Here is a 13,882-nt window from a genome sequence, read left to right on the forward strand (position 1 = left end):
AAAGCTCTGAAAATCCATTTGTGGAAAGTGAGAATCCCCTTGGAACTGAGGTCCTGCTTCCCAGCTGAAAATCCCTTAACATACAGCAAACTCAAATTGCTTGAGATGCCTATTTGTTGGAGAAATACATTTCAGTATTTATTTCAACATTGTGGCTCCATCATCTTAAACATGTGGCTTCCAAAGCTCCTGCGCTGGTCTGTATCCACCAGGCAGAAGCGGGAAGGGCGTGGAGAACCACGTGTGGAAGTGACGTGGGCGCTAGGCCTGGAAATGGCCATGTCCCTCTGCTCACAGTCCATCTGGAGTTCAGTGTCATGGGACACCTAACTGCAGGGAGCCTGGGAGATGCAGCCCAGCTGTGTGTCGGAAAAAGAACACACAGATGGCAAAGATCTGGCCAATCTCTGACACAACCATGTACATTCAAGCTTTGCACTTGACTGAACTGTACATAGCAAAGAAAGCGGTTCTCTGAGTACACCATTAACTCAACTCTAGACTTTTTGTTCTTATAATCAAAGAGAGAGAGCAAGGACAAACAAAAGAGAGGAGAGAAAAAAGAGAGAAAGTGAGTGAGAGAGCGAGCACCTGTTTCCTCCTCTGAGGAAAAATGTGGACAAAACTGAAAGGCTAGTTAGGTATAAAATTTAGAATTAATTTACTTTGTGCCTCGTACAACTTAGAAGGAGAGACAAATGCCTTTACTTCTCCCCTACTTTATCTTCACGTTGGCATCCAAGTTATTGGTACTCCCAAATACCTCACTTAGACCAGTTTCAAATATTGCTCCCAGAAAGAACACTAAATTATTCTTTTTTAGTCAATAAAATGCTTAGTATAAAGCACATGAAGGGACTTCCCTGGTGGTCCAGTGGTAAAGAATCCGCCTTCCAATGCAAGGGAATGCAGGTTCGATCCCTGGTCAGGGAACTAAGATCCCACATGCCGCGGGGCAACTAAGCCCGTGCACCACAACTACTGAGTTCGCGCGCCTCAACTAGAGCCCGTGTGCCGCAAACTACAGAGTCTACGCGCCCTGGAGCCCTAGCGCCACAACTAGAGAAGAGAAGACCTGCACGCCACAACTAGAGAGAAGCCCGTGCACCAAAATGAAGAGGCTGCATGCCTCAACGAAGATCCTACGTGCCGTAACCAAGACCTGACACAGCCAAAAATGAATTAAAAAAAATAATAATAGATCTTTAAAAAAAATACAGCACACGAAGATGAGTGTTCTAAATATTCCTCTTAGTGTTGGTTACTTGCATGACATTTCTTCAAAGGAATTATAAAATCTGACTCCCATTAAATACTTGGTCCAAGAGTATAGCTCTTGAGAATATTGTGTGCCATTTTGCTATCTAAGAGGGATGAACACCTGTTTCATTGTTTGTTCTTACTTTAAAATGCCTCTGTGTCATTGTCTGATCTTACGTAAAATGCTTTAGTGTAACAGTGAGAGTATAAGCTATATACTGGGGATGGCAAGTTAACATTTTAGGACTTAATGATAAAACATCACTCCAGAAGCAGCCAGGGCCAGTACTTCAAAATGTGTTACCTATGTTTGCATTAGAAATCTGCTTAATTTGCGTGAGGATAATAGAAAAAAATTTTAATTGGTAAAATAAGTGCTGTTTGGGACTTCCCTGGTGTTGCAGTGGTTAACCCCGTGTTCCCAATACAGGGGGCCCAGATTCGATCCCTGGTCAGGGAACTAGATCCCACAGGCATGCCACAGCTAAGAGTTGGCATGCCACAACTAAGGAGCCCACGTGCCGCAACTAAGACCTCGTGCAACAAAATAAATATATATATTTTAAAAATAAGTGCTGTTCAAGAGATGGGACTGCCTGGGAAAACTCAAGAGATGGGGTTGCTTGGAAGCCAGAAGGGAGCAGTCAGCAGTGACCTAAGTCACCCATTACAAGGAAGCCCGGTAAGATCTAAGTGAACTTGACAATTAGGAGGTCATTGCTGGCCTTCGAGAGAGTGTTTTCAGTGATAATATAGGACAGAAAGCCCAACAGCCGCGGCCTGACAGCGGATAGGAGGTGAGAAAGTTACACTGTAAGTCTGGACTATTTTGTAGAAAAGTCTAGATGTGGAGGGAAGAAGTATGAGAGACAGGGAAGCTCAGTGTATACCGGGTGGGGAGCCGGGGTAATTTCTTTTGTTTTGTTTTTAAACTTATGTGGCTTTATTCATAAACTGAGGAAAAAGGTCCAATGAGAGGAAGAACCTGGGAGAGAGAAGGGGAAAAGAGATATAAAGTTAGGGAGGCGGAAAGAGAATCATGAATGAAGCAGGCACCTGAATACGTGGGAAGGATGGACAGAAAAGCCACAGAAGCCTGGGGACAGAGTGAAGGCCTCCTCTCCTCTTCTATGTCGGGAAGGAGAACATCATGGATGAGTATGGACAGTTCCGATGGGAGAGAGACCCTAGGAGCTTGTGGGCACCCATGCCTACTGGCTTTCCTTTTCTTTGCTGTAGAGTCTTAGCGGGAGAGTCTCAGCGCTGAGCGGGCAGAAGACAAGGGTGCAAGGATCACGTCACCTCTCTGGGCTTCACGTCCTCATTCCTAAAGTGAGAGTAAGGACTCCAAAGTCTCAGGGTAGGGAGCACTAATACCGCGGTTTTAAGGGAGAAGGCGCAGACTCAGAATGGGTGAGAGGAGGAAGGAGAGGTGGCCGGCGCACATGCGCACGTGTGACGTCATGGGGCTGCATCAAGGCTTGTTGGTGCAGCACGTTCTTCTCTGCAGCTCAGGGCCGGCTGGAGAGGTGAGGGCTCAGCCTACCCGCGGTGGGGCGGGCAGAACAGCTCAGTGTTTGGATTGAGAAGGGTGTGTGTGGCGGGCGTTGGGATAGGGATATTGAATTTAGAATTAAAATGGAAACACAGGACCCTGTCGGAACGCTGGTAGCTGCTATCTCTCTTGGGCTCCTAAATTTTCCCACTAATAACCCACAATAAAACCATTGCCCAGGAGCCACATAAAATCCTCACAGCCCCCTTTTTTTTTTGTCGCTGCATTTAGGGTGCCGTGAGGATGTGATTGTTGTTGTTGTTGTTGTTACTGCCTCGTAATCACAACTGGTTCCCAAATCCCTCATCTTCCATTCTGTACCATCTGGAGGATAGATCCTTCCGTCTTCCTTCTTGAGGAAAGGCCATACCACACAGCTTGGGGCTGTTGGTAACCAAGAGAACCTGAGAGCTCCGACCTATCTGACCAGGGATGGAGGGAGGTCAGATTATGTCTCCTTCAAGCTAACAGGCATCTGTGGAGAGCGCTTGCTTTAAGGGGTGAGGCTGATGCTTCACACTCCCTGGGCTGCTAATGTGGATCAGACAGCTCGAGATGTTCTGAATAGCTGCCTGATAATTTACCATTTGTAAATGAATGAAGAGAACGTGATGCACTTGATGGTACCTTGAGATAACCCCCGCTCTGGGCATCATCGGCAGGGGTGTGGTGTTAGAGCTGAGTGCCTTGGGGATCCCCCAAGGGGTGATTCCTTTTGTTAATGGGCGCAGAGCTAGATATTGGCAGAGTGACGACCACCTTCATTTAAATAATTTCTAACGTACAGTTTCAAGTGGGAACACAGAAAATTAAACCCCCTCTGGAGTATTGGTGTTCTCTGCTTGTTGGTGTCAACTTTCTGTCAAAACAGGCCACGATTAGTAGCCAGTGAAAACTTCCACGAAATATAAGTGTACAAACCATTTATATAACTTATTGCAAATTAGTCAGATTTTTTTTCTATAGTGCAAGGAATGGGAAATTTAAATTTTCATAAGGTGTGAGGACAGTGATATGAGAGATAATGTAACGACATGAGGGCATTTTCCTTGCTATGTGTTTTGTACATATTTGCACAGAATTTCACATCATATTTGTATGACAAATATTTACTGATTTCTTATGATGTTCCAGATACTGAACCAGGTCCTTGGATCCCAGGGTGGGCAGGGTACGATCCCCGTGCTCTACAAGTGGGGAACACAGTTAATTAAAAAATAAATTGAGCACAGGTTCAGAGGGTCTACTGAGGCACGGGGAAGAGGGCGTCCTGGGGAAGAATGTTGAAGAACACGTACTTGAAGGGAGGTGACCGTGTCTCATCTGGTGACTGAACAGATGTGGGAGGTGAGGAAGAGTCAAGGAATGTGCCCAAGGTTCTAGCTTGTGTGAAGAATGGTCATGCATAGAAATGGAGACAGAGAATAGAAACGGAAGAATTCTCCCCCCTCTCTGCCAATGGAACTCCTAACCAACCTTCCGAGTCCATTTGCTTGCACAGTTCTTCACGCAATACTCACTCATTATCGATTGTACAGAGTGCCCATTATGTCAGGAAATGGGCGAGGCCCTGGGGATAGCATGACTTTTAAAAATTACAGTTGTGTTCAATGTTTCCAAGGAAAATGCAGTGTGCAATGAGACCATATAAGAGTATATCCTGGGTGCCCTCAACTAGCCTGGGGAGGGTGACAGGGAAGTGGCTAAATTGGAGAGAGACAGTTAAGCTGAGATCGGAAGGGTGTATCTAAGTTAGTGAGTCAACAGAGGGAGGAAAGGGCTTGGTGAATGTAGGAAAACGGATGTAGCTGGGGATGAGGAAGTGAGAGGGGAAGAAAATAACGGCTGTAGATAGTCCCTAGTTAGGTTGAAATATAGGGGTTCTGGGTTGGAGAGACACGACCGTCTGGGTTCCACTTCACCATGAGGTTAGTGCTGACTTTGGAGCTTGTTCTAGTAAAACGGCTTCTCTAGTCTCCATGGAAAGTTCCCCTCTTGAGTCACTGGTTTGGTACTTTGGTGTTTATGACATTCTTCTTGAGAGATACTGTCTTCTTTTCAGATTTGATGAGGTATAAATGACAAAACTGTAATATACTTAAAGTTTACAACGTGATGATTTGATATATGTATACATCGTGAAAGGATGCCCACCATGGAGTTATTAACACATTCATTACGGAGACTGTCTTGTTAACCTGCCCAAGGACTGGAATCCTCTCCGAACCAGAGCACTGTAGCTAGAACCCTATTCTGTGCGGCCTGACCTTCCCATGTGTGGGGCTGGCTTAGGTCTCCACCCTGTTGGACCCAACTTTTTGACCGTACGTCTGTCCCCTTGGCCGTATTTTGCATTTGCGTTCACTCTATGGTGCATCTATCTTCCAAGTCTCTGTGGCCTCCCTGATGGCTTGTCCAGGAGTCCATAAACTCAAGCTCTTGCTCTAATGTGGTATAGTGGAGGTTTACTCCATCTCCCTATATCTTTTATTCTTTTTAAAGATTTTTTGATGTGGACCATTTTTAAAGCCTTTATTGAATTTGTTACAATATTGCATCTGCTTTACGTCTTGGCTTTTTGGCCCCGAGGCATGTGGGATCCTAGCTCCCCGATCAGGGATCTAACCCACACCCCCTGCATTGGAAGGCGAAGTCCTAACCACTGGACTGCCAGGGAAGTCCCCATCTCCCTATATCTTGACCTTCAAAATTACTAAAAATCCATCTGATTATGCTAAAGAGATGCAGGACCTCCATTTGTTAAACATAAATATTTGTAAGTTGGATGAAGGTGGTCAAAAGGTACAAACTTCTAGTTATAAGATAAATATAATAAATACTAAGGGTATAATAACAACATGATTAATATAATTAACACTGCTGTATGTTTTATATGAAAGTTAAGAGAATAAATTCTAAGGGTTCTCATCACAAGGAAAACTATTTTTTTCTTTTCTTTTGTTTCTACATGCGATGATGGATGTTCACTAAACTTATTCTGGTAATCATTTCATGATGTATGTAAGTCAAGTCATCATGCTGCACACCTTAAACTTATACAGTACTGCATGTCAATTATATCTCAATAAAACTGGAAGAAAAACATTGTAAATGTACCAAGCATCTCACTAAATTCTGAACATAATCCTAACACTTCATCAAATTTGAGAAGCTTGTAGTTTTGAAATCCATTTTGAAAAATGAGTTGCTGGGCCAAGGGAATTGACTTAATAAATAAACTCAGCAATCATTTAAAAAATATTTCTATTATTTTATTTTTGGCCACGAGGCACGGCTTGCAGGATCTTAGTTCCCCAACCGGGGATCAAACCTGGGCCCCTGGCAGTGAAGGCACTGAGTCCTAACCACTGGACAGCCAGGGAGTTCCCTCAACAATCACTTTTTATATTAGCTGCTATGTGCAAGGCATTTTCTAGGCTCTAGCGTTATATCTGGGAACATAGAGATTCTGACTGCAGAGATTTTGTATTCTAGTAGAAAGGTTAGGTAGTAAGTTTGTAGCTATTTGGCAGAGTTATGGGGACATGCTTCAGGCCCTAAATCTAAGCTGTGGTGAGGATAGCTGCAACTCACCAGATTGTTGCCAAAAGAAATTTATACTCTCTGAGAACCAGTAGATTCTTCATGGCTTATTGGACCAGTCCTATGACTCCTTTGAAATATTGACTGTGACCACGGGATCATCGTTACTTGGGTCTCATGTATTTCTCCATCCTTGACTCTCACAAATTTCTCCTGTCCCTCCACCCTTGTATGGTCAGGCCACCCAAGATGGCTGTTCTCTTGCTCTCTGTACATCCCCTGCTGGACCAGTCCCTGCTTCACCTACACCTTACCCACACGACTGACCTTCCCTCTTAATCATAGAGCCTAATCAGTAAATGCCTGTGTACTTGCCCCCGACCCCTGGTAGTAATTGTTCTAATCTTTATATCAGAATGTCTCCACTATGTTAGTTTGTCAAAGGGGTGGTGAGGGGCGTGCTTTTCTGCTGTTTTCCCTGGTAACCAATGAGTCAACCTGATAGTGGGGTGTCGCTCCAGGTCCCTTTCTGCTTCAGACGTGGAAGATCCCCCATTCATTAAACCATTGATGTCTCTGTTGCTGACTCTGGGCTCTTTCTTCTGTCTTGAGCCTGGGCCTCAAGGGGTCAAATGGTTGTATAAAGAGCTATTTTGAGATTTTCCATGTAAAATGCTGAACCCACATCTGGGGAGTTCATTTTCTTTTCAAAAACTAATGCTTAGGATTTTCGATGTACATTTCTCCTGCCAATCAACATATACAGCCCAGGCTGGCCTTTGTGAGCCCGACAGACATCCCATTTGCAGTTTGCACCCTAGTATCAGAAGAAGTAGTGCTAGCAACAGCTCCTCTGAAAAAGCCTGGCAATATTTATACACGTTGATACTATTTTTCAGTACTTTTTGCCTCCCCTCCACACTTCCTTGAATTAAAAACGTTCTTTTTAGTAAATCTGACAAGGTACTAACAAGCCCACAAGTTCATTTCAGCAGTAGATGGTTCACACACAAGATGTTGACTTTTTTTTTATGGTTATTTTTTATTTTATTTTTTTAACATCTTTATTGGAGTATAATTGCTTTACAATGGTGTGTTAGTTTCTGGTGTATAACAAAGTGAATCAGCTATATGTATACACATATCCCCATATCTCCTCCCTCTTGTGTCTCCCTCCCACCCTTCCTATCCCAACCCTCTAGGTGGTCACAAAACTCTGAGCTGATCTCCCTGTGCTATGCGGCTGCTTCCCACTAGCTATCTATTTTACGTTTGGTAGTGTATATATGTCCATGCCACCCTCTCATTTTGTCCCAGCTTACCCTTCCCCCTCCCCGTGTCCTCAAGTCCGATCTCTATGTTGACATGTTTTTACGATTACATGTTCCAAATATCCTGGTCTCACAAAAGTGTTCACAGAGATTGATAGATTTTAAAAAAGGAAATAAATGAAACATATATAAATAGGCTTTTTCATTAGAATGAATGATGAAAAGTATTGACCCTACCTAGCAGTACTCTTGCTTTTGTGAGCTTTTTATTTCATTGTCTTTGACCTGAAATCACAGTCTTTATAGGAAATGGCTAAAGAGGCTGAAAGGTAGCTAAGAAGATGGGTGGCTGGAAATAAATGTTTCCTCAAGCATTTATTACCCTTCAGAAATGTCCATCAGCTGAAATGTTACGCCCATAGAACCACTTAAGCAGTGCAGAGGAGAGAAGCGGGTAGTTATTAATTTTTAAGGCTGGCCGACAGCTTTCAGTCCAAGAAAGGCTTAACTTTGCATTTTGAATACGGCAGAGATTTTCATTAGTTAGAAGAGAAATCGAAATGATAAATGATATATTGTCTGCCAAAATACTGTGACATTACATTATCTACTTGCAGTTACCTTTCAGAAGAAGCTTTCCAGAAGCATACTTAGATAAATAGGAAGGCTACCAGTATTATTTTCTTATTTTATGTTTAAATTCTGGAAACACAATTCAAAGGACACGTCTTCTCGACTGGGGGTTGGTAAGGGCAGTTCATTGTTGCACCCGAAACCTAAGTGTTGGCACAAATTGTACTAGACTATGAGATCATTGCAATTGGTTTCAGACATTTCTTTTTGCTCACATCTGCCTTCTGAAGACTCTAGGACAATTTAATTAAAATTGCACTTTGATTCCTACTGCTTTCAATAGAAAATATGAAATTACCCTCACTTGAGAACTCTCAGACTAAAAGGTTTGTGATTGCTTTCTACTGTCGACTTGCTCCCCGCCGATTATCATGTCACGTTGGTCTACGGCATGTTTACTTTGTTTTGAGCACCCCAAACCCTTTTGGCTCTAAGTATTATTTGAATTGATGGTAATATAACTACTTTATACAGATGTCTCTTGGTAACTTAATGTAGGGCCCTAATAACAAACAGTACAATTAAACCATTAATAGAATAGGCTGCTAGCAGGTGCTTCAAGGCTGGTTTGATGGGCATTAAAATAGCTGATTCAGAGGTTTCTATAGAGAAACTTAAACTAAAGACTCTAAAATCACTAAAACTACGATATCTGCCAGGAGGAATCTGATACACTGACATTATTTCTCTCAAAAAGGCTGCTAGAAGGTCAAAAATCTTTTACCCAATTTAGATGAGCCTTTTATTTTGCATGACATTTTGCATTTCCAAGTTTTGCTTGAAATCACAAGCTTCAAGGAAAAGCCCTTTATATATTTATTCTACTAGATAAAAGAAGATTATTGATTAATCTACCTGTCCTCACACAATAAGGTGGGGATGAAGCATTAGAATCATTTGAGAACCTCTACCCAGTTCGGTGAGGAGAAGAAACAGGATCATTTTGGTACCTACTCAAAAGTACTTTATAAGGTATTCAGCTGGGATTTATCCATCAGTGTATCATTTGGGGGGAAGTATTTATTCAGCACCAATTCTAATAACTTTTTTAAGCTTTCAATTCCAGTTGAAATTGTCCTTGCTCAACCGGTTGTTTTTTGGCTGTCAGGCTGTCTTAGCTGTGAGTTGGAAGCATGTTGCTGATTTTCTGTACACTAACTTTGTCAAATTGTGGAACTACTAATGGAACACCTGAAAATGTACTTTTTGAAGTTAACCTCATAGTCAAAAGTATTGTCATTACAACAGCACTTTCGAAATGTCAGAAACTTTCTAGCTCATCTAGCATTAAAAAACAAAACCAAACAAAACAAAGCCCCAAGCAAGCACAAAAGAGATGATGTGGTACGTTTGTGTGTTTTCACTGCCTAATGAGTTTAATCTCAAGGTCTAATATCTCTTCCGGTTGGTTAAATAAATCCTCATTGTTAACTGGATTCCAGTTCATACACCATGCACTGTACCTATCTGGTGGCAAGCACTCATCAGACCCTTTTGGAGTTGTGTTCTAGGAAGAAGTTGTAATGGCTAGCTAGACACTTGTCCTCATTTTTGTTAAGAGTCAACTTTGCAACCCAGAGAGTATCTGCAGCGGTATAACCAAATCCCTGGGATGGCTGGGTATGATTTGTTTATCTAATAATTTATTATTATTTTTAAATTAAATTTTTCTTTGGTATTACATGAACCCATAATGGAGTGGTGCCAAGGAGTGCCTTAGACATTAGCAGGCACCCCATAAATGCCACTCGTTAACCTACGTTGCTAAATCTCTACCCACATAACTTTGGGTAATATGTCTTTTTTTTTTTTTTTTTTTTTTTTTTAGTGTTCCGCTAAAATGTGACCACTTAGCTTTTTATCATTCCATTAATTCTTTTTCAGCATCTCTCTCTCTCTCTTTTTTTACATCTTGCATTGAAGGTTGTCATTGTTCGTTTTCTCAGAGTATTTTATGTAGTTTATGTATGTGTAGTTCTTGGTAGACTGTGTTATTGTATTGATGTTATCGCTATTAGTCAGATTTCAAAATTCTGTAGCCAGCATACTTACAATTAGTGGTGGATAAAACAACCCCAATTTTCTACTCAGAGAAACGTTTAGGTCTCTGATGAAAAGTTACTAAAATGAAACAACAGCCATCTATCTGTAGGTGTCCCTGTCTCTGAGCATCCTCCCACATGACTTGGATTGAGAGTTTCAATACTTAGCGCCATCTTGTGTGTGTGCAGTATAGTTGGTAAATGTTTGATTGTAACTTTACTATGCTGATTTTAATCATTTAAAATTCCAAATATAAAAGATTTCACGGTCCTGTAATGATTAGTTTTGGAACCTATATCTCAGATAAAATAAACCCACAGGTAGGTAGAATAATACTTACAGGTGTCCTCTTCTTCCACGAAAATACTGATCACATAACAGGCATACACAAAACCAACCAACTGCAAAGGAGAAAAAAATATCTTAAAAATCTAGGACAGATGTCCATAATTAAAAAGCCTATGTAACCAATAGATAAAGAATACACAGTATTATCGTCTATGAATTTGTAATAGAAAAAAATCTTAAATGCTATTTAAATGTTTTAAAATAATAGCCGTGATTTTAAAGAACCTTTTCATTTCTACTTAGGTTTAATAGCTTTCTAAAGTAGTACACAGAACTGGGGAAAAAACTGCAGATATTTCACTTAGATTTTGATTTGGGATTTACAGTTCTTATATTGCAAAATCACCACAGATTATTCAGAACATCTATTTCTAAGTTTTGACTATTTGCAGAGCAATTTGTAGCAACTCTCATTATTACTACAACTATTTTAATGTTTAATTACCACAAAGGGAATCAAAATATGTTCATTGTAAATTAAATACCAATCATTTACTTAATTGTGGAAAATGCTCTGAGCATGTAAATTCCATTTGAATACGAAATTGTTTTGTTAATTATCCACTGCCAGCCACCAACACCACATATATTGTTCTTCTTACTTGACTGTTCCCCCTTTGTTTCTGCATCCCCTCCCTTCCCTAATTAGTAACTATTTGAGCCTGTCCTTCGGCACTCAGGGAATGTTTAAGAGACTGAAACCTTTTTCCTACTAAGAAACAGGGATACAAAAAGGCTTTTGTACCCTAGGGGGCCTCACAGGGTCCTGCTTGGTTTCAAGGGCAGGGATGTGTATGTGCGCCCATAGTCCGGGGTAAGGCCTTCTGAAGAGAGCTGGCTGTGCAGTTCGGGAGCAGGACCCTACCCAAGAGAACAATATTCCTTTGAGTTCTTCTGCGGCCACATCATACAGGGAGGCTCCTGTTGCCTCATGGGATATTGCTAGTACTTTAGTAACACATGAAGTCCTAGCGTGCAGTCCTGGTGAGGCTACCAGAGTCAAGCCACATGTTAGATATTGTTAAAGGCTGGTTTTTCTTAGGTTTTTAGAAAATAGATAGATAGAAAGAAATAGGAGTAACATTTTCTCCTTATGCTCCCATGGATTATCTTGTTCATTCCTTTTAATACATGGGTTCTACTTTGGATTCCTTTATGCACCTCATTAGATGAATATGACCTACTGACTTCATTAGATGACCTCATTAGATGAATATGACCTCTAATGACCTCATTAGATGAATATGACCTACTGAGAATTGACTTTGAAGATGACCCTTTTGCTTAAAGAGCAGTGCAATGAGTTCAGCTGACATGAGTCCTAGTGACAGAAACAGGCAGATCAGATATCTTTTGAACCCTAAAGAGCTAGACCAAGTGACGGCCAAACAAATTAAGAGTTTCTTTGTATGCAGTGTGACTAGGATGGCGGATACTTTGGGTCTCTTCTACTCACTTTGCAAGGAGAAGGGTAGTAGAAGAATGGATGAATCATGTTACAATAGAAAAATGTCTGAACTAGTTTTGTTACTTTTGTTACAGACCAACATTTAGATACTGCATTGTTTATCTTGGACGTTGCTTATTGAATAGTTAGGCCACAGGTGCTTGATAGCTTACGTAGTTCAATAATTTTTCCCCTACAGCAAACTCAGCTAAGTTAGATCTCACAAATCATTATTTTTCCATCTAAGTAGGTGAAAGATAAGCAAACTGTTTTGATTGAGTGCTGTAGAACTTTCCTAGTATAAAGCCAAGGCCTTCATGATAGCTCAATACTACGATGAATATTATTTTTCTACTTTCCTAATAGACTATACATCTCTACAAAAAAAAAATCTGTTTACACCTTTATGCTGATTTGAAGTAGAATAAATGATTATTTTGTCTTCATTGATACCTTTTGAGATGACAATGATGTCTAAAGTGTATATTAGCATATTATTAGCCTCTTTGACAGGGAACATATGTTGGTGTCTTCTAACATTAGCTCATTCCATTTGATACGCTGGGTCCATTGGCATTTACTGGTTGGTTCATTGGCATTTACTGGAAGAAGGCCAGAGGACTGATGAGAAGGGTCCTTGAGAGCAAACCTGGTGAACTCAATGCTAAAACACTCTTTTCATACACCAATATGTAGAGTTAATTTGATGGGATTGAAAAAAATCCCATCCTGATAGAGAGATTTTAACTTGAAAATGAAGTCTACCCCACCCTTCTCTGGTTTGCCTTCCAAGAGACCTGGAAAGCAGTAACTGCTAATGACTGTTCCATAAATTGCTTCGTTACATATTTATACATTTAAAGGAACAAATCGAAGCAACCTCTAGGGACTCTTTTTAATACAAAATAAAAATTTTTAATGATTCTAATACAAGTTTCCTTCCAGGCTAAACAAAAAGGGGTTGACCAGATGGCTAACACTGAAGAACAAATGCAAGTTATTTAGTCTTGATTCCATCATTTGAGTAAGTGCAGTTGAAATTTAGGGAGAGGTTTGGGGTCAGGATGAGACATTGAGCAAGTTAGAAGGACTGCATAAGAAGAAGATTATAGATGTACTTTTATAAAGGCAAAAGGAGCAAACTCAACTGAATAATTTTTCAAAAAAATGTTTTTAGGGCTTCCCTGGTGGCGCAGTGGTTGAGGGTCCGCCTGCCGATGCAGGGGACACGGGTTCGTGCCCCGGTCCGGGAAGATCCCACATGCCGTGGAGCGGCTGGGCCCGTGAGCCATGGCCGCTGAGCCTGCACGTCCGGAGCCTGTGCTCCGCAACGGGAGAGGCCACACAGTGAGAGGCCCGCGTACCGCAAAAAAAAAAAAAAGTTTTTACTTAAGTTTTATTTATTTTGTATTTCTTCCCTGTGTTTTAGAACCACGGATTATTTTAAAATTATTGGGTTAACTGTGTTTCTGAAAAGATTGTCTATATACTGAAGATAATTCATCGATAGATTTATTTCTCTTTTTCCAAATGAGTTTTTTTTTAAAAAATTTATTTATTTATGGCTGCGTTGGGTCTTCATTGTGGCGCGGGCTTTTCTCTAGTTGTGGTGAGCCGGGGCCACCCTTCGTTGCGGTTTGTGGGCTTCTCATTGCGGTGGCTTCTCTTGTTGCAGAGCACGGGATCTAGGCACATGGGCCTCAGTAGCTGTGGCTCGTGGGCTACAGAGTGCAGGCTCAGTAGTTGTGGCTCATGGGCCTAGTTGCTCTGCGGCATGTGGGA

The 13,882-nt window shown here is 41.2% G+C and overlaps 1 protein-coding gene and 1 long non-coding RNA gene across 2 annotated transcripts in view; one reads left to right on the plus strand and one right to left on the minus strand.

Annotated features, from left to right (window-relative positions):
• The window catches only part of LOC307175928, a 91,693-nt gene that overhangs the window by 42,987 nt on the left and 34,824 nt on the right, over positions 1 to 13,882 (plus strand). The window lies entirely within an intron of this gene.
• NKAIN3 (sodium/potassium transporting ATPase interacting 3) overlaps positions 1 to 13,882 on the minus strand; it is a gene marked incomplete at its 3' end in the record, with an annotated part of 507,014 nt that overhangs the window by 18,554 nt on the left and 474,578 nt on the right. Inside the window, 1 exon segment of the mRNA XM_079901639.1 lies at positions 10,646 to 10,706. Within this exon segment, the coding sequence (XP_079757765.1) occupies positions 10,646 to 10,706 (61 nt within the window).

The sequence above is a fragment of the Stenella coeruleoalba genome (genome assembly GCF_951394435.1).
Source record: "Stenella coeruleoalba genome assembly, chromosome: 17".
NCBI classification, from domain to species: Eukaryota; Metazoa; Chordata; class Mammalia; order Artiodactyla; family Delphinidae; genus Stenella; species Stenella coeruleoalba.